At 49.3% G+C, this 20,730-nt stretch overlaps 1 protein-coding gene across 3 annotated transcripts; it reads right to left on the bottom strand.

The window, feature by feature from the left end:
• Window positions 1-838: 838 nt before the first annotated feature.
• Window positions 839-19,807, bottom strand: WIZ (WIZ zinc finger). Of its 3 annotated transcripts, none has more exons than XM_044671544.1 (9): window positions 19,743-19,807; window positions 18,623-18,985; window positions 11,744-11,914; window positions 10,811-11,320; window positions 7,294-7,836; window positions 6,223-6,738; window positions 5,105-5,524; window positions 4,309-4,501; window positions 839-3,010 (listed from the first exon to the last, which is right to left on the bottom strand). In XM_044671544.1, the coding sequence occupies exons 2-9, from the start codon at window positions 18,951-18,953 to the stop codon at window positions 2,854-2,856; spliced, it is 2,841 nt and encodes a 946-aa protein (XP_044527479.1). In that variant the 5' UTR covers window positions 18,954-18,985; window positions 19,743-19,807; the 3' UTR covers window positions 839-2,853. The 3 variants fall into 3 exon arrangements, with proteins under 3 accessions (XP_044527479.1, XP_044527478.1, XP_044527480.1); XM_044671543.1 differs by lacking the exons at window positions 18,623-18,985; window positions 19,743-19,807 and adding exons at window positions 8,743-9,141; window positions 14,037-14,343; XM_044671545.1 differs by lacking the exons at window positions 18,623-18,985; window positions 19,743-19,807 and adding an exon at window positions 14,037-14,343.
• Between the last annotated feature and the right edge of the window lie 923 nt (window positions 19,808-20,730).

Below are 20,730 nucleotides of genomic sequence, written 5' to 3' on the forward strand. Positions count from 1 at the left end.
CCATTTTTGTCTTATCACCTTGTAGTAGTATGTGCCTTTTAGGACAGGAATTTAGTCTCCTTAACACATTGTAGCTTAGACCTAAACTCAAAAGCTTTCCTCTACTTGCCAGAATTTAAATTACACTATTGCCCAGGCTCTACATTAGAACCAATGCATTACAAATAGGGAAGGATAACCTGTATCATCAATATTCAACAAGAATATATTCCTAGGGGTATGTATCCTAAGAGTCATATGCAGTAACTTAGAAGGGTTTGGAGTGTTACAAATAATAGCTTTGACTTCTGAGGGCATCTGGCAAATTTATAATTTGTTGTGAGCAAATTAACAACTTTCCCCCTAGAGTGTGAAGATTGGCTTTTTTCATCAAAACCATGATTACTCAAAGAAGGAAGATGATTTTAGGATTAAGAAACTCAAGAGCATAGAACTTGTTACCCTATTTTGTATAGGCGGAAAAAAGAATACTTAAGATTTAAAGCTATATAGTCATAGGTCCTTAGGGAGATACCAAAGAAAGTTATTTTGAAATGATGGGTATCATAGATAGCCCACCAAAATAAACCATACCGGACATCCAAGTACATTCAGATAATATGACCCTGCCTGGAATTTCTTACAGTAAAGTAAGGTGGGAAACAGAGCTTATAGGAAGGGTTAAAAAATTCCCAATTCCTCTGCAGAGGAAGAGAATCTAAGGAGGCCATCTAGGCCCATTCAAAGAGGAAAGGACCTCAGAAGTCAACCCCTCCCCCTTCAATGTCACTCTACACCAGATAAAAGACAATAGTATCCAGAGCCAGAAAAGGCCTTAGAGACTATCCAGTCCCACTCATTTTACATATGAATGAAAAGCTTTTATTTAGGGCTTACTAAGTGCCAAGTACAGTGCTAATAAAGATTAAAAACTGAGGTCTAAAGTAGGACTGTAACTTGCCCAAGGTCATAATGGTAATAGGCAGCAGGGCTGGGGTTCCAAATCCAGTGTTCTTTCCACTATGCAGGGATGCAGGCTGTTCTCTCACCTCTGGGATGTCAGGCTTGTTACTTCTTTCCATTTCCATCCATTGCTGCATAGCTCTGATTGTTAGAAAATGTTTTCTTTTATCAAGTCAAAAATGCTAACTTCATTTTCAGCACTTGGCTTTTGAATCCGATAAACCCCCTAGGGGGTGAGGTGTTTCCTTCTTCCAAGTGAAGTAACCACAGCTCTTGTATCCACTGGCCAAATCCCTTCTGCCAAAGTGATGGCATTTCTATAGCACAGAAACCCTCTGGGCATTGCCCCTCATTGCTCAGAAAACTACAGCTGCTCTTTCAAATCTCAAATGGCCCCTAGCAATTCCAAAGACCTCTAGGGATATGGATCCAATTCTAATCCATCTCTAGAAAAGATTATCAGCTGCAATTCCCAAGCAATGAAGTCTTTCTTGTCCTCTAGCAGAAGTCAACCCTCAGATCAAGTGAGGGTCTACTAGCTTATAAAGGACCTTGGTATGTTTCCTTTTTCCACCCCTATAGAAAAACACACATCCACACACACATCCACACACACCCACCCACACACACCTCCAGCTACCCAGATGTGTTTCCAGAAGAGAAATTTAATCTAATTTACATACTTCTAGGTACATTAATAACCAGAATGTGGCCACTGAAAAAAGTTAAAAGGTCAATTGCCTCCCGGCTTTACTTGGCCCAGGACTCCAAAATAAAAATCAATGCTCCTTATTCTCTACACAAAACTAGTTTAAAAAAGTGGAAGGTCTAGGAAGCTATACATAAAAAGCAATAGTGAAAGAGGGGGATGAGATAGGGGGGAACAGAGTCCCATCCCAGGGAGAGTGGGGGTGGGGGTGGGGGGGTTCTAAAGTACCCCCTGCTGATCTTTGGGGACATGACTTGGCAGGAGAAAGCTGTCAGCTCTGAGCGAAATTCTTCTCAGGGAAAATCCCTCTTAGGGCCTCAGGCTGCTTGGGGGCCACCAGTGATTTCCGTGGCATTATAGGCTATCAGTGCTCCCCAGCCTGGCATTGTGGAAGGCCAGAGGCCAACGCTGGCCCCCATACCAGGCATCAGAGGGCCCTGGAGCAAGCACCGTGGGAATGATGCACTCATTTGATTGGGCATCTAGTTGGGGTAGAGAGGTAAAAAGGGAAGAAGGGAAGAAAGTAGGGAAGGGCATATTCCCCCATGAAACAAGATGCCCTGGGAGTGTGTGGAGGGTGGGATGTTTAGGGGTTTGGGGAGAGGTCAGAAGTACTGAGGACTATCATGCAGCCAACCTGGGGCAAAAGAGGAACCATGTGGTTATTATTAACCACCTGGTGCTTGAGGCAGCAAACAGATAAGGGCTTTGGGAGTCTACACACAATTAACTGAGTGGAGACAGACTGCCTAGCTCCCACTTTAGCCCTCCAGGGTCCCAACAGAGGAACTATCCTCTTTGGCCCTCTGCAGATTTCTAATCTGCTTGGCCACATACAGAAAGAAGCAAGCCACCTCTCTCCCTCCTAGCATAAGCAAGACTTGAGTGCTCATGGGTATGAGTTTTGCCCTAGAACCCGTGGGGAGAAATGTCCTCTTTGCACTATTGTCCCCTGGTTAGGGTAGTCCCAAGCCCAAGGAAGAGAGGAAGGGAAGGAGGAAGGGGAGGCTAGGAAAACAACTCGTCATCATCTGTAGTGTTCACGCTTAGGGCACCAGGGTCTTGGCCTGGGCCTGAGTGTTGAGGTTGTGACTTGCTCCTTTGAAAACGGAACAGAGGAGGTTGGTGAAGAGAGAAAGGGTGAAACCAACAGAGAGAGAAAGGAAGAGAGGTGGCTCTGGAATGCTTCACGCTGCCTCCCATTACTGAGCCTCTGCCACTGTCTGTGCCTCAGGGGCCTCAGGCTCCACAGGCCGGGGCTCTGCTTTGGAGAAGTTCATTTCCAGGATGTGCCTCTGGAGGTGCCGTACCCACTCCTCCTGGATGGAGAGGGGGCCCTGGAACTCGACTTCACAGAACCTGCAGGGGAGAGTCCAAGCATTCAGGGAGGGGCCCCAGATCCTCTTGACACTCAGAAGGGCAAGAAAAGGTTCTGCCCTCCCCATTTGAGTGTTACCCCTGCACATATGGCACACCTCATGCCCTATCTAGGCCTTTGTGTTTCTAGAATCAATCTGAGTAACCTTACCCCACCTGAAGTTGGCACCTCTGTTACTTCTCTATGAACTTCTCTACACCAGAATTGTCACAAAATATGAAGTGGGTCCATTATGTTACTTTGACAGTCTGGTGGAACCTATGGGTCCTTCTCATAATCTTATTTTTAAGTGCATAAAATAAAATACATAGGACTCCAAAGGGAATTAAGTTAAAATGGAATTACTAAAAAATGTATTTTAGATGAGTTCATGCAGTTCCAAAGGACTCATGACGAAAAATGCTATCTACATCTAGAGAGAACCAATGAACTGAGTGTAGATATTTTTTCATTTTTTTTCCCCTTCCCAGCCCCACCTCACAATGTGGAAATGTTTTGCATGACTTCATATGCATAATAGGTATCCTATTTCTTGCCTTCTCATTGAGAAGGAGTGAAGGGAAGGAGAGAATTTGGAACAAAATTAAAAAAAAAAATTTTTTTTTTTAAAATAAAAATGAAGTTCATTGACTCCATGAATTATACCAGGTTGAGTCCCTGATATAGACAAATCAAAGACAGGATTTAAAGGATATGAGAGAAATTGCTTGAACTCATTCAAATATCTGCCACAGAAGGGATAATTATACAAACTGACTAGAATTTAGGGCTCAGTTTAAGTCTAAGAAACAAGAGTCCTAGGAAAGAAAGAATAGCCAATGGTTCCTAGGCAGGAGTGATTACTTATAGGAAGAGACATTTCTGAACCTGTTTTTAGTCTGGAAGGTTTCTAGGCATGTAGGTTTGTAGGATTTCCCCTCCTAACCTATCAGAACACTTGATAGGTGGGCCACCTTGGTATGAATGACTCCATACCCAAGGATCCCTAACTGGTTCCCCACTGAAGTTTATAGCACAGAACTAACTATAGGAAGCCAGAGTAGGAAAAGCACTCTTGACTCCTGGCTCATAGGCCTAGTAAAACAAAGGGAAACGAGTAGAGGCAGAGCATATATGACAAACCATACCCAAACAACTTAGTTCCTAGAAAGTTATATGGCTGCCCTTATGTCTAACTCCAAAGAACCATTCACCCTGAGAGTTGAGAGCTTAATGTCCCAAAGACTTCTCACTAGCAGCCCACCCTGCTCCTAAATTCGCTGTCCCTGGGGGAACATACCTGCATTTTAAGGTGTAGATGTTGCCCACAAACTTCACCAAAGATGTCTGAGGAGGGCGGGGGACCAGTGAGGGGACAGGTCTTACTCTGGGTGGTGGTTGTCGTACTTCTTCCAGCTTCTGCTGGAAGTCACTGGCCTCCTCACCCCGAGATGAGGTTGTATCCAAAGGTCGAGCTTGTCTGCGCTCAAATTCTATCCAAGAGAGGGACAGAATCAACATCAGACAAGCAGAGCCCCACATCTATGATTCTTGCAGTTCCAACCCCCCATACAGATTGTATGTGTGCATGTGTATGTATGCATAGGTTCTCCCACTCTCCTGTTCTCTCTTTTTTTCTCTTCTCCCCTCACCTCAAACCAGACTCCTACAAGATCCTGAAAAAAACAAGCTGAGCTGCCTATAAGACCAAATTTGGGGATCTTGAAATTAATGGAAAGAACCCCAAATCCTAAGAGATCACTTAAGTGGGAAAAAAGCTCTGAATTCAAGAGAGATGGAAGAAAAGCACCCCAACTCCTAAAAGCCACTTGGCTACTTGTGGCAGAAGAACTATGTTAATATAAGAAATGATCTGGAAGAGATGGGAGTCCAAGACAAATTCTGCCAGGTACAGGTTTAGGCCAGCCATTCCTAATCAGGCCCATCCAGCCCCAAACACAGATAGAAGCTATAGCACTCTAAGGGGAGGGGATCTGCTAGCAAACACCAGTTTTCCATTCACACCACTAAGAAGGGATGAAGTAATGAAGAAGTCTCCCTTTCACCCACCCTGCCAATCAGAGCTAAGCACTCACTATTGATATTCTGACGTTGGTGTTCTTCTGCCTTCACCAAAGCCAGAGGTGAGGATGCCAGGGGTCCACCACCATCTCCAGTCCGGCCAGCTTCCCCAGGTCCTAGTTCACCACCCAGATTCTTGTTCACCAGGGTGAGGCTGTTGGGAGCCAAGGTAAGGGGCACTCTTTTGTCCCCATCGCGGCCATGGCCTGAGTTACGGAACTTCTTGGTGAAGGGTCGGCCACCCTGGATGTAACTTCGGTAGGCCCCCACCTTCTGGGGTCTGTGCTTGATCCACTCACTCAGGGTCTCAATTGGGGAACCGTTTACACACCATTCTGTCACCCCAAACTGTCGCAGGTGAGCCCGAGCATGGCTGGCCAGGGCCTTACGATTCTCAAAATAGAGGCCACATAGCTCACAGCAGGCCTCACTAGCTGTGGGCAGAAATTGAGAGATAATGAGGATGTGATATCACTTTAAGAATCCAGAGCCACCCAGGTCTAAATCCTGTCCCTGATGCTTAATGGCAGTAAGACTAACTTACTAAGAATAACTTACTAACTCCTGTGACTTTGTATTCTCTACAAAATGAAGACAGCTACGCTTGTTGTGCCTGCCTCACAGATATGTTATAAAATAAAGAAGAGTATTTTGTCAACCTGAAAGTATTATCTAAATTATTATTAAAAGGAAGCTACAATTGACTGTAAGAGAACAGCATATACCAACAGAAAACAAAAGTATTCCAATGCCTCCAATCTCAGGGAAAATCTCACACCTACCTTGCACCATATTCAAGCCCTTTTTTTGTAGCTTTGCCTTTAGAAATTATCTTTGTTGATATACCTTCTGATGGGTACTATGCCACTCACAGGATGCCCAGTCTTGATGAGAGACTATGGGGAGATAGTACCACTCTAGAAGAAGCAGTGGTACAGAAGATGGAAAGAAGGGCTACTACAAAGCAAAGATGAACTAGGGCCCTAGATAGCTAGCCCTTACTCTCAAGCTCCCAAAAGTTTTACCACCTGTGGAGAGAACCCACCTACTCTCACCTCTGGGCAACAAAGAATCAAAGGTTGTTTAGGTGACCAATAAGTCAGATTGTACAAACTCCCACTTTCAAACTTACAAGTGTGTGAGCTTTTGTCATGAATGGTCTTGGTCTTGAAGGGCAGCTCTGTCTGTATATAGGTCTTGGGCTTCATTTCTCCAGAGAGAAGTCGATCCTCAGGCAGTGGCCGTTTTGCTGCCATGGGGGTGAGGAAACCAGCAGATGGCTTGGTGGCAAGGGGTGAGAGGCTCATCTCCCGGGGCAGGTTGGCTGAGCCAGGCCCAGGTTTGCCTGGACGACCAGCCAAAGGGGTCAGAGAAAGGGCTTGAAGCACTTTCCCAGGAGACTTGGGCCCATCCTCACCCAGGGGAGAGGGCAGTTCGCCTGCAGCAGGTTCCTTCTTAATGAGACATGGTTTGGCCTTTTTCTTCAGGATCTCTCGCAGAGTGTCAATGGGTGAACCATTGACTGACCACTCGGTCACCCCCATCTGCCGCAAGTGGGAGCGTGCATGGCTTGATAGGCCCTTGCGGTTCTCAAAGAACTCTCCACAGAACTCACAGCGGATGTCTCGGACTGGCTCAGCCCGGGAAGCTACAGAGAAAGAGGGAAGAGAATGGATATAAGATGCTTCCAGAAACATGAGGTATTGGGGTGCCAAGAACACCTAATGGAAGCTGTGCTCCCTGGGATCCCTTTTCCAGGGCTTGATCTCCTGATAGGCCAGTAGTTAATCTAGGAAGGAGGTATAGGAGCTTGCTTCAATCCAGTGCATTCCCCAGAACAAATCTCTTCTCCCTTTAATATCTAACTGCCCCTGAATCTTAAGACTTAAACTAGGACCTGCTTCTTGCCCTTTATGGGACTAAATATTCTAGATGATCTTAAACAGATTCCAAGCAACTTCCACTACTTACCATAATCACTGTCAGTAATCCCCATAGGACCCTGGGTCAATGGGAGCCAAATTTAACTTGGCAGGTCCACCCTAACAGGGAAAGGGTCTTCTTCATTGCCTTGTCTCCTGGACACTAAGAAGGCAGCCATCTTCCAGTCCTATTCCTAGCAGGGTCACAGATTTCTATGTACCCTTGACTTGGACTTCTTTTTATTCTTAACTCCCTCCCTATCATTCAGAGAACAACTTACATAGATTCAGGGGTGCCATGTCCTCACGAGGTGACCAGGGTCCATCAGATGGATGGCCTTCACTGTGCAGGCTTCCAGCCAACATCTCTCGTTTGATCTCCATCCGCATCTGATCAGGCTTCAGTTTCTTCTGGAGGGAGGGAGGTGGCAGACCAGGGAACATCTTCCGAGCAGTTGGGGGTGGAGAGGTGGTAGGCGAGTGGCCCATGGGGCTGCTAGATGGCTGCAGCTTCTTGGGAGGAGGAGGTACATGCAGGTCTGAAGCACTGCGGGCCTCCAGGGAGCCACCAGGGCCCCCACCCATTGCCTTGGCCAGGCCTTTTGGCCCTGGCAAAGTTGGGTTGGGAGGTCCTCCAGCCCGAGGCTGGGTCCGGCGCTTTAGGATTTCTCGAAGGGTGTCAATGGGTGAGCCGTTGACGTACCACTCTGTTACTCCCATCTGTCTCAGGTGAGAGCGTGCATGGCTTGATAGGCCTTTGCGATTCTCAAAGAACTCGCCACAGAACTCACAGCGGATATCCCTGACTGGCTCTGGGCCTGAAGCTACAAGAGGAGGAGAAGGGAAGAGAGGTTACTAGGAACAGCAGCTGGCAATGATCAAAATCCTGACACATCCCTGACCTCCCCCTACCAGATGCTCCTAACCAACCAAGGATAAGAGATCAGTTGGCTGATTCAGGATTGTATCAGGAAAGGGTCACAGACAGCAACCTGAGCAGGGTGGCAGGAAGGAGGGAGGGACAGAGAGAGAAGGGATTCAGGAGGAGATGGGGATGAGAGATGCTCCCCATAGGAAGGCACTTGAAGTAAGCTGCCCCTGCAAGACATCTAGTTCCCCATTTTTCAATGGGGCTGGAGAAAGGCCACTAGAGTAAAGGAGTAAGGCGATAGAGTTTTGGGCCTCTGTCTCATAGGACTTTGCCAGCAGCCTTCAAGTTGCTCTAGCTTTGGAGACTAAGATTCCTCCATGGTGACCAAACTCCTCAAAACGTAGTTGGTCCTGAGTGAGTAGCTAGTGCCATCATTAGAAGAGAACTCTGAAGTAGAGAATACAACTGCCCACACCACCCTCCACATGATCACAGGGCCCTAGGGACTTTAGAGGGCAAAGAATGGCCATAGACGGCAAAGATGAGAACTTGAGCAGGGGAAACCCCAAAGATAGGGGAATGGCTCCCTCAATGGAGACCCAACCAAGGGTTCCCCTCCCAGGAGAACTCCCATAAACATTGTGTTCCCTCCCAGAGGAGGCAGGCAATTAGGGCCATAGAGAGTTAACAGCCTCCTAGATAATCAAAACCCAGGCCCTTGGCCAAAAAAAAAAGCCCTGCCATGTGAAGGCCCTTCCTATTCCCTTCCCTCAAATGGGAAGTGATAAAAGTTTCCCTGGACCCTCAAGGGGGAGGCAGGGACTGGAGGGGAGAAGAGACAGTGGAAGAGAGAACCTACAGAGATTGAGAGGAGACAGCTCCACGTCTGAGGCCCAGAATATGCTGGCAGAGAGATCCTGCTTCCCCCGAAGGCTGGCCTCACCCGACGCCCTCGGTTTGGGCTTCTTGGCGGGCGGGGGGGAGAGCAGTGAGAGAGCCGTGGCCGAGGGCCGGAGGGCCGAAAGGCCAGACCGCCCAGGCTCTGCCAGCACCTCCCGCTCTGCTGGGAGGCGGGTCTGGAAGCCGTCGCTCTTGATGAGCTCGTGAAGCACGTCTATGGGGGATCCCTTGGCATCCGGGTCGCTCACCCCCAGGTGGCGCAGGTGGGCTCTGGCGTGACTGGACAGGCCCTTTCTGGTCTCAAACCAGGCCCCGCACAACTGGCAATCAAGCTCTCTGCCCGAATCACTATCTAAAGCTGCGGAGACAAAACATAGGGGGGGGTCACCATGCCCGCTCCCCTGGGGCTATGTTGCTGGTCCCCCAGGGAAGGGGAAGCTATGGTTCCCACCCCAGCCAGGTCCTGGGGAGCCATAGCAGTGGAAGGTCCGGAAGACTGAATCTGTTTCAGTCAATTATGACAGAGTTCCTGGCAAAAAAAAATAGTAAAAGCCACAAAATCTGGTTGGTTCCTTGACTGCAGGAGACACTCAGGACTAGAGATTTTAACCAAAGACTCATTTCTGGAGGGGTTTTTCCCCTCTACTTTCTCCTTGGGAAGCCTAGGGACAATCCCCCCAGGGGAGGATTGAATTCTGTACATCAAGAGTCTGAAGACAAAAGCTCCATGATTCAGGGTAAGGGGTAGCTGTTCACTTGAATGGCAACCTGAAGGTTTTGATACTGCTGAGATCCTAACCATGCCCATACAAACTTGGAACCTAGGCACAGGGCTCCAGTCATGGGATGCCATGCAGGGCAGAGTGTGATGCCTGGGTCAAAGCCAAGAGCCCAGACCTGACAAGTGGCGCATAGCCAGGCACAACAGCTGACAGAGGGAACCCCATGCACCCATGGGAATGGAAGGCTGGAAAGCAACTGGACTGGAAGGGTTAAGGAGGCAGAATTAGATGGGTGATAGGCCCAGGTAAAGGGGACAGAACTGTAGGCATCCAACTGCCCTCTCAGGACGAGGGCTGGTTCTTCAATGGAGCAACAAATGGCAATTTCAAAGCCAGCTCTACCATCTTACCCTCACAAAGGATGCTTATTAGGCAGTACATCTATGTGTTCCCTAACAACACCAAAGTAGAAGTAAAGCCCAAAAAGGGACAGGGGTAGGGGTGAGGTGTTGTCAACAAGAGCTGCATTGGGTTACCACAGGCAATGACACCCAGTGGCTCTTCTTTGAGGGCTCAATCAATGCAGGAGGTAATAGCCAACTCTCAGAAGACAAGGTCTGCCATGGAGCACGTAGCCCCAGTAAGGGTTCTCCAGAGTGGAAGGCCAATGGAGAGGCCCATGAGAAGGAAGAGGTGCCCTGATTCTGGTTCTCTTTTTGCAAATGAGCCCACAGGATCCCTAAAACCTCCAGCAGCACTGTGGTAAAACTGGACTACTGGCAGAATAAGAATAAAAACTGGCTAACCTCACACAAACATGGAATTTGTTACCAAGGGAAAAAAGACCAAATTGATGCACAATATGAGGAGCTAGACTCCAGGACAGGGAAGGATTGACAGAATCCAGGAGGAGGGGAACCTAGATGTCTGAATATCTGCCTCCTAGGTCTCAGGCCCAGGGGAAGATAAGGAACATGAGAGAGAAGGCCCCACTCAGCAGCTGCAGCCCAGGGGGCTGGCAACAAAGAAAAGCAGTGGGGGATGAGAACAAGTGGGATCTATGGTGCCACAGGACAAGCTGCTCAATCCTAGACCTTAAATCATAGACAGATGCATAGGCTCACCTGAGCTAAAAGTGTTCAAGCTGAAACTCCCTCTAGGAGGAAAAGTGCTGGCCCTGCTGCCTTAAATCTGGTCTTTTAGCAGCCACAAGTCATCGCCCTCCCCACCACCAATCCCTTCTCCCCAACTATCCCACCTCCCCAACTTCCTTGACCTTACCCAGCTTAAAAAATCCCAACTCACTGAGGTTCAGGGGCCCCTCATCCTCTGGCTGGGGCCACTGCGCCTTCGGGGAGCCTGACAGGGGGCTCAGGGGCAGCTTGGGGCTCTTGTCCTCAGGGTTCTTGGGTGGGGGGGACCCCGACAAGGCAGGCGGCACCTTCTTGAGGAGAGGGGAGCCTGGTGGGTGGGAAAGGCCCTTGGATGAGAAGCCAGGGGGTGACTTGATGGCCTTGTTGATCGGGGTGTCAGGGGGTCTGTCAACTGCCTTGCTGAGGGCCAGCAGGGCTGGGCGGGGAGAGGCAACAGCTGCCTCCTTTGGGGAGCCGGATTTCTTGGCCAAGGGTAGGGGCATGGGGCTGCTGTCAGGTTTTCCTTTCTGTTTCATCAGCTCGTACAGCAGGTCGATGGGGGCTCCGCTACTTTCAGACTCAGCCACACCCAGCTGCCTCAGGTGGGAGCGCGCGTGGCTGGAAAGGCCTTTTCGGGTCTCAAAACAAGCACCACACACCTCACATGTTGTCAGATTCTGAGCTGGAAATTAAGAGAGAGACAGAGAGACATAGAGAGAACAGGCAGGCACATGAGGTCAGGCTGGGAAGAGAAAAACCTGAGGTGGCACCTTTGAAGCCTGGCTCCCAGAAGAGTCACCTTTACATGAGGATGGCAGAGTAGATGACCAAACGTCTAGCTCCAAAGTTGCTACAAAAGTGAATTCTTGGGCTGGTTACTAATTCCTCTGATTGGCAAAGAGAATTCCTAAGCAGAGGACTGGTGGCCTCATAATGAAATCCCTAGATGACTAATCCCTGGTGGGAATTTACTGATGTAAACGACTCTAATAACCTCTATAACACTGTCACTAGCTAAATGCATACATATGTGGGCGGTAGAAGGAACAGAGCATCTATCCAGTCAATATCCTCCTTAGTTGCCTCAGATGAGGAAGAAACTCACCCTTGAGATCTGGGAGCTCTTGTTTGCTCCCATGGGGGACCTCTGGAGACATCTTGTTACCCAACCTGCTGGTGACATGCTCTAGCTGCCCGGGGGGAAGAGCACTCTTCTTTGGGAGTGGGGGTGGGGCCAGCTCCACAGCCACCATCTCTTCTTCTTCAGAGGCCAGGACTGTCAAGGGATAGGATGTTAAAGAGAGAAAGAGATACATATATATTTAGACTGAACAGCCAACAGTGTGAAGAAACATTAAACACAGAAGACAACCAATAACTAAGAGTTACCCATTACAGGATACCTGTATTTTTCTGGTGGTACCCAAACACAATATCCACTGCACCCATACATTGATATAATAGATATCAGTTGGCTTTTCAGCCAAGCCCATAGCCCTGGGCTCAAAGACTTAGATCTCTTCACCAATCTCCCTACAATCTTAGGCTGCCCCAAATATCCTATAGCCAACAAAGGCAGGATCCTGGGATTGGTCAGTGGCTGGCTAGAATACAATGAAAACCTCTTAAACCCACAGAAGGTAAGCAGTTGGGTATCCTTTACCCAAAGAAAAAGGGAGAACTCTACATCTTTCTATGCTCTCTTCAAGTAGGAATAGGTTTACATAAAGTCAAATACCATGCATAGGTGACAAAATGCTGCAAAGTACCAAGCCTATCCTACCTAGAACAAATTATAAATTCATTTTTCTCTAGCCAACTCCAGTCTAACTTGCCGGGCTAAATAACAGGATGTGAAATGCACTGAATTTGGAGCTGTAGAAGCTACATTTAAGTCTTCTTTTTCCTATTTGCTACCTGTGTGACCTTGGGCACTTAATCTTTCTGAGACCCTGTTTCATGTTAAAAGTGAAGGGATCACAGGATCATATATTTAGAGCTGGAAAGGACCATAGAGGATATTCTTGCTTACGCCTTTCATTTTACAAATGAAAAACTGAGGCCTTTAAAGATTGTATGACTTATCCAGAGTCATATAAGATTGGTCTAGATGAGCTATTTGGTCAATCTCAGCTCTATTTTTAAGATCTTATGATCCTATATCCCTTGACTGGTCCTTCCTTGCTGTGACTCCTTTCCCTGTCCCACTTGACCCATGAAGGTCCACTTCTAAACTCCTTCCAACAGAAGCCTGACAAAGGAGTTCCTCAGATCAGCTTGGGCCAAGGCAGGGCAAAAGGTAGCCCTCAAAAATAAGGAATCTCCTTTGTATCAATTAGATCTACTTGAAAGAGTTGGGACAAACAACTCCATCAGTCAACAGTGAAGGCCACAAAGATGGTGGTGACTAGGAAAGGCAGAGAAGAGGGTCCTTCCAAATCCCAAGGCAGAGTTGGGGTAGAAACAGATCAGTCTTAGTTATGATCAGTAGAATTTTATAACTGAGAAAAACCTTAAGAGATTATTTAACCAAAACCCCATGTTTTAATGAGCTGATAAAGGGCCCACAGACAAAAAGGGACTTGCCCAAGGCCACAAAAGCAGCAAAAGGCAGACCAAGCTTGGAAGGCAGGCCTCTGTGTCCCAAGCCAGGGCTTGCATGCACAAAACACTCACTCACTTACTCCCTCATTCTCTCTCTCTCTCTCTCCCTCCCTCCTTCCCTCCCTCCTCTCTGCTCTGGGCACCTTCTCACCACTGGGGGCAGGCAGAGACATGCAGGGTGAGGGGGTGGACCAGCCCAGAGGGAGGTTGACTACCCCAGAGCAGTCTGACCCTTTGGTTTTATAGTTGAGAAAAATGGGGCCCTCCTAAGCACAGTGGGGCTCCCCAGGTCCTTGATTAATGATTTCTGGGGAGGGGAAGGGCTCAAAAGCCACCCAGGCCAGTTCCCCCCATTTTACTGAGTAAAAGGCTGGAACAGTGGGAGGAAGAAAGGCTCAACCGGACCATGCTCCATCCATCCTCGAGGTAGAAATGGCAAGGCCAGGAAGCTCTCTTTTGTGGGAGGCCAAGGAGAGTAGAGATAGGGGAGGTGAGCCCCTCCAGAGCTCTGGGCCCCAGTTTTCCCCCCTGTAAGACCAGGTGCCTGGCCCAGGCCACCTCAAGAGCTCCTGCATACTGACATCCCGGGCTCCTCTGCAGGCCGTAGTCTGAAAGTGACAAGAGTCGGGATCGCCGGGCTGCTCCTTCCCCACCCCTCCCTGGGTCGCTCGCCTGTCCCAGCAGGGCCTCGCGGCCGCCCAGGCCTTCCCGGAAGGGGCGGCACGCGGCGCCAGTCCTCAGCTCGGGCCGGGGCCTGGAACCCCACAAGGCGCGGGTCAGCGCGGCCTCCTCACCCGGTACAGCCCCCAGGCCTAGGCCCGGGCCCGGACTCGGGCCCGGGCCCGGGCCTGCTCCTGCTCCAGCTCCTGGCCCCGGCTCGGGCCCGTCCCTCAGCGGCGGCGGCGGCGGCAGTGGCAGCGGTGGCGGCGGGAGCAGCGTCGGCGGCGGCGTAGGCGGCGGGGAAGGGGAAGGGGACGGGGAGAGGGACGGGGGCGGCCCCCCCGCAGGCGCGCGCTCCCGGGCCCCCCCGCGCGGTCCCGCCGCCGCCGCCGCCCTCCCGTCCGCTTTTGTCACTCGGCACTGGGCGGTGGAGGCGGCCATCTTGGGTCCGGCGCACGCGGGGCGGCCGCCCCAGGCGGGAGCAGCCGAGCGCCGAGTGAGCGCCGGCCTCCTCCCTCCTTTCTCCGCCCCGCCCCGCCCCAGCTCCCGGACACCCCAAGCTAGGGGCGGGAGGAACCCACTAAGCAGCTCAGGCCCGAGAGAGCGAGCGCCGAGCTAGCCGCCAGCCAGGAGCAAGCGAGCGCCAGAGGGCCTCTCTCCCTGGCTTCCCCCTCCATTCCCTACCCCGACCCTAGCCTCGTAGACACCAGCCCAGCTCTCTAAAGGAAAAGCGTTTCTTTGGATTCCAAGTCTCTAAGTCCACTGCCCACTTCTACAGATGTGAAAATCCCGGCACGCAGAAATAACTTGACTTAAGTCACAAAGGCAGGGGCCTGGATGAAATGGGATTTGAACCCAGGCAAAAGGAAGTCAAATCCGATGCTCTAGAGATAATGTAGGTGGACTATAAGGAGGAGGGCTGGACCTTGTGGCTGATCTCCCTGTTAGGGAACAAAGAGATCACCAGTTTCCAGGGTCAGAGGCACAGGACGCTGGGAATCTAGTTTCATACATGGTAATGAGTCTAGTTTCATACATGGTATTGGCAGCACCTCTCTCCCACATCTGTAAAATAAGGGGGCTGAACTAGAACAGTGTTTGGTATGGACCCCTCTGACAGTTTGTTAAAACCTGGGGACTCTTCCTCAGAATAAAATATAAAATAAGAAAAGTGGGATTACAAAGGAAGACAATTAGGTAGAGGGTAAAAACCCTGAAAAAAAGCTAATGGGCTCCAGGTTAAAGGCCTCAAGGCTAAGATTCCTCTCAGCCCTTAACTGTCTACAACTATAGTCCAGAATTTTAAAGTTGTCCATCTGGTGCAACTCATCCACAAAAGGAATCTTCACAAGAACACAGCCAACAAGTAGCCATCCAGCCACTGATTGAAGATCTAGGAGGACATGGAGTTCATCACCTTTCTAAACAAAATCCAGGATTCTACCCCAGCATCCCTAAAGCACATGTGTAATCCAGACAAAGGGAGGTGTAGCTGGGAGAGGGCACATCTTGTCCAAAGTCATAGAATTTGAGCTGGAAAGAACCTGAGTACTTAGGTCCAACCCAGCCCTGATCAGAAAACCTTTCTACAAGATCTCCAATAAGGAATCATCTCTGCCTGAGGACCTCTCCACTAAAGGAGTACACCCTCTGGCTTAAGGTAGCCTTCTTCCACTTTTGGGTTGCTCTAATTTTTGGAAAGTTTGTTGTTTTTCTGACAATGTGCCTCTGCCTCTTTACAATTTCTACTGAGTGTTCCTAGTTCTGCTGCCCTCACAGGCCAACAAGAACAGGTCTCAAAGCTGGACCCCAAATTCTCCTGTGCCCTGGTCCAAGCCCAGGGACCAGGGCCAATCCTAGGGCTCTGGAAGCATCAGTCTCCCAAAGCATCCTTATGGTGCTCTGGGAATCCACCTCATATAGAGTCTGAGAAGAAGATGCAACAAGAAGGAAGCTAGCTGCCTAAGGGTGAGCTGGCTCCCCTGGAGGTTGGCAGTAGAGACAAGGCTCTCAGCCCAGGGGAAGTTGTCACCATCCTTTGGCTTAGGGAGACAATATTCACAGATGTAGGAAGACTGACATACAGAGTGGTATAAGGAACTGGGATTCAGGCTAAGAAAAGCCACTCAATCCCATCCATTGGTACCATCAAAGAAAGCTGGCATAACTATCTAAAGGGTAGGATCACAGGTTCCAACACAATTAGATAGTCTTGTCCTTGGTATGGGGAGAGAGAGTGCCAAGGACCAACAACTGATAATCAACTAAGTTTCTGTCCAAGTTCCAATAAGCCCAGCAACTCTGGGTATGGGAGGACAAACCAAGATAGTAGCTCAGTTGGTGGTCAAGATCAGAACTTGGACTGGAAATTGTCAATAGTGAAAGGAGAAAATTGATTCACTAGGAAAATGTCACAACTCTCTCTGCTCAGGGAAACCTGAAGCATAGGCCTGATTTTCTAGATCCTGAAAGGGTGAAGGCTAGAGTCTGAGAACTCTACAGGGGAACAGGCTAAGACCTCAAGTAAATTCATCACAGGGTAGTGGAAGTGTAGTTAGAGGTCCTAGGCTCTAATCTTAACTCATCTACTGACACTGTGGGATCCTAGAAGATCACTTCCCTTCTCTGAACCTCAGCTTCCTGCTCTATCAAATGAATGGGTTAGTCTCAATGGTTTTAAAGGTCTAGTTCTAAAATACTATGATTCCCACAGGCCTGAAGCCAATTTCCAAAGCAAGGCAAACATCCAAATGAATTTCTCCTGGATCAGTAGATGGCGCTGGGCAGCCAGGCACTTAGGTGGCTGGAGAACAGGCTTCTTAACCTGAGATTCACCAATATCTAGGGGTCCATGAACTTGAGGGAAAACATTTTTTTTTCCACTAACTAGCTGAAATTTAGCATCTCTTTTCATTAGGAATATTGGCAACAAACAAGATTCTGAGAAGGGGTCCATCCATAGACTACCAGACTGCCACAGGGATCTTTAACACAAACAAGGTTAAGAACCTTTGCACTAGAAGGTAATCTTACACTCCCATGCTCCTGGGAAAGTTCTCTATCTTGTATTGTCCACTCCTGCCCTCCATGCTTGGGCCAAGCACAGCTATAGCAAAAAGGCTCCAATGGACTGAGAGCTCCTTGAAGGCCCAAACTGCTTTTGTTTTGTGTTTGTTAGCCTTTCTTTGCATCTCCACTTAGGGCTTAACAAATGTTAGTGAACTGGCCAAAACTAGATATCCAGGGCTCTGAAGAGACAAGCCCAGATGTACAACTCTGTACCCTAGGGGTTAAAAGGTTTAGTGTTGGGAGTAATGGAAAACATCTCTGATTCCTCCCAGGGCTCAGTGACGAGACTCAGCTTTCTAAATCTGCAACCAAGCACATCTCTAAACCAAGAGTGGTAGCCTGGGAACCATCACAAACAAGTGGGCTTAGAAGGACTCAGATGGGGCTCTAAAGAAAGGAGGGTCCAGAGATTACCGAGAACCCTGAAAATACCCCAAGAACCCTGTTGGGAATCCTTGAGAGACACCATCTATACCAAGAGGTTAGGCAAGAAGGGTTACCTTGGCATTCTAGAGGAGCAGAGAGAGTAACCTCATATAGGGCTTTCTGAATTCATCAATAATTTTTTTCAGACCACTCCATCCCCTCACAAAAAAAATCCCAAAGCACACCTCTCATTCCAGGCCACTCTTTTGTAAACACCTCTACTCTCTTCCTGGGCACAGAGCCTTGGTATCGCCTTTCCCCTTTCCCTTTTTTTTTTAAATCCCAGATTCTCCACTATCCCCATCTTACTCAGAGCCCTCATCACCCCACATAGATTAATTCAACAGCCTCTTCACAGATCTGTCTCCAGCCTTCCTCCCTTCAACTCATCCTTCCCATGCTACTGCATTGATCACCTAAGACAGCCAATCATGTCACTCTCCTGAGCCAAATATTTAGAAGCATTTAAGGCTCTCTACCCCCTCTCTTAATTTTATCCATATCCTAGTCATACTCTGAGGCCTGCATCTCAGTACTATACAATGAAAAAGAGGAGGATTTGTAGTAAAAAGACGTTGGTTTGCATCTTGGCCCTGCTAATTTCTACCTGGACAAGCTGCTGAATCTCTCTGACCCTACATTTTTTACATGTTGGAATAGATGGCCTCTAAGGTCCCTTCCAAGATCTATGATCCAGGCATCCCAAGATACTGTCCTTAGCCTTAACAACTTACAACCATAGACTACCTTGCCTTGCCTTGATCTCCATTTGTGTTACAAAGGCCCATCTGATCTCTCCAACCAAACTTTAAATGAGATGGAAGGACCAAATCTTCTATTGTCTCTCCAAAAGTATCAATCTCAGGGCTGAATGCACAGACTCCCTGGCCCAAGGCCATCTACCTTTTAAGATGTTTGTACAATGGAGAGAACCTAGAGAAGAGAGACAGTGCAGTCAAGTGCAGTAAAAGCTCTTTGCAAATATGGAAATTACTATATTTAGGGAAGGCTAACTAGAGGAACTCAGCTTCTCAAATCCAATCTCAACCTTCCAAGGTGTCTCTTCTCTAGGCCTGTGCCTCCTCCTTCATGATATTACCTGCTCCAAATTGAAAACTAGTTAGGAACCTCTTGGAGTCAAGGAGTTTGGGATTCTTCCCTCCTCCCCAGGGACCAGGCAGAAGCCACAGATCTTACTGTATGAAGAACCCCAGGTTTCTCTTACCATCTCGGTAGATTGGCCCCAACTCATCACTCCAGGCTTGGGGGAATGGCGAGAGTGGTGAGCCCCGCCCTCTGCACTCAGACACAGTCATCAGGCTGGGTGGGCCAAAGCCCAGCATCTCCCGATCACAGCCTGGGGACCCAGGCTCCCCAGGGCCGGGGGCTACCAAAACAGGGCGCTCAGCTGAGGCAGCCAGAAGCTCCTTGAGGATGTTGATTGGTGAAATTGTGAGCTCCCAGTTCGTGATGCCAAAGTCTCGAAGGTGAGCCCGGGCATGGCTGGAAAGGCCTGCTCGGGTGTCAAAGCCTGCTCCACAGAACTCACAGCGCATCAGGCTGAATGTGCTGGGATCAAAGTTGGCAACTGTGAAGAAGAGAGTAGGACAGTCTGTTAGTCAGGTACCCTGTAAGGCATGGATCTCCTAGCCCTGGCCCACTTCTAGGGACTAACAACGGGGCCTTTGTCTTCCATGATGCCCACCCTTTCCCTCCTCCCCATCATGGCACCACTTTCCTGGGCTCAGCTGTGCATACTCCCCATCTCCCTTGTCCTTCACACCCTCCTTTGTCCCAACCTTGCTCAAATAGTCCCTGCTGGGAAACCGGGCCAGCTGAGTAGGGCTGTAGGCATCATGGCTGGTTCCAGGCGGGCTGGCTGAGTCCCCCTGCCAATACTTCTCCCCTCATTCCCTTTTGAATACTTTCTCAACCCTTCCTTCTTACTGGAGCTGTCATGGATAACCCAGCAACTAGGATGCTCCCTGATTTCTTCTGCCCATGATATCCAAGGGCAGATTCCCCTCACTTCTCCTCTGTCTGGGGTCCTGACCAACTCTTGGTCTTGTTGAGAGGGAGTGGGGCTCAGCACATAAGACATGGGAAATTTGGTTTACCCAATCTCTCCCTCCCTGTCCCTTTCCCCCTGAGAGATGAGGCTTGGATGGACCCTGAATTTCCAAGTGGCCTTTTGTCCAGGTCTAGAGTCACACGCAGGCCCATGCCTTGGAGTGGGACAATATATACATACCTATCTCCGTGGAGCAGAGGGTGCCACTAAACCCCATTTTTGTTTTTGTACATTTGTTTTAAATTAGGAGACTCTCAAATTGATTACATACTACCTTTTTTCTTCTTCTTTTGGAAGGAGAACTTTTGCTCGATTGCTTTTACTTCCTCTGCAGAGATGAAATGCCGAACATTGTAGCTCACCCCTACACGGTTCAAGTGGCCCCGAACATGGTTAGCCAGACCAATCCCGTTGTGAAACCTGTCTGGGCAGTAGGGACACTTCCTCTCCTCATTCTTTAGCATGGGGGAGTCTGAGTCAAAGAGGTCATCAATCCCCAAGGGCCCTTCAAGTGGGGAGTCCAGCAGCAAGAAATCCAGGGGGAGAGGCCCGTCCAGCATCAGCTCTGTGGAAGAGGTGGCCCCTTGGGGCTTTGCCAGCTGACCTGGAGCTTGCAAAGCTCCCTGGGGAGGTTGTAGATTCATCTCCTCCACAAGGACAATGGGGACCATCTTCCGCAGCTGGTGCTGCTGTGCCTCTGAGGACTCGGCCTTCTGCAAGGCATCTCGAAAAGACCTCTTGAGCTCCAATGCAGGTTGAGGGATGGTGACAGGGTTAAAGCTTTGGGTCTGGGGGAAGTCAATCTCAGTTAATGACATCTCCTCCTCCATGCTCCCCATGTCACTGGCATATGACCCTGAGGGTCTGATCTCCTCCCACCCAGTGAGGAAGTCTTGACCCACATCACTCTCTAGGTCCTTCAGGTGGACCATACTTTTTTTCTTATTAGGATGCAAGGTGTAGGGGTTATTATAAACTTTGGCCGAGGAGAATGGCAATGTTCCCAAGGTCTTGTGGGTAGAACTGTACGGAAGCATCTTTCTTGAATGGAAGCTAGCAGTGGGGAAGGCCCTCTTTACCCGACCACTCCTCTCCAGCCGATGGTGCCCCAAGGCAAAGGCAGGGGTGGGATCATAATGAGCAGAGGCTTCTTGCCATGGTGGAGCAAAGAGCCGGTCTGCTTTGCCAAAATAGCCCACATCAGGCAATCGGGCTAGCTGAGCAGGGCTGTAGGAGTCATGGCTGGTTCCAGGCTGGCTGCC

Source organism: Gracilinanus agilis, chromosome 1, assembly GCF_016433145.1.
Source record: "Gracilinanus agilis isolate LMUSP501 chromosome 1, AgileGrace, whole genome shotgun sequence".
NCBI classification, from domain to species: domain Eukaryota; kingdom Metazoa; phylum Chordata; class Mammalia; order Didelphimorphia; family Didelphidae; genus Gracilinanus; species Gracilinanus agilis.

Excerpts from the sequence above, each read along its gene's own strand:
- WIZ (XM_044671543.1), bottom strand. The coding sequence starts at position 14,343 with ATGGCCGCCTCCACCGCCCAGTGCCGAGTGACAAAAGCGGACGGGAGG. Across the intron at positions 11,915-14,036 it reads AGGCCTGGGGGCTGTACCGG|TCCTGGCCTCTGAAGAAGAA; the intron begins GTGAGGAGGCCG and ends ATCCCTTGACAG. Across the intron at positions 11,321-11,743 it reads AGAGCTCCCAGATCTCAAGG|CTCAGAATCTGACAACATGT; the intron begins GTGAGTTTCTTC and ends CTTAATTTCCAG.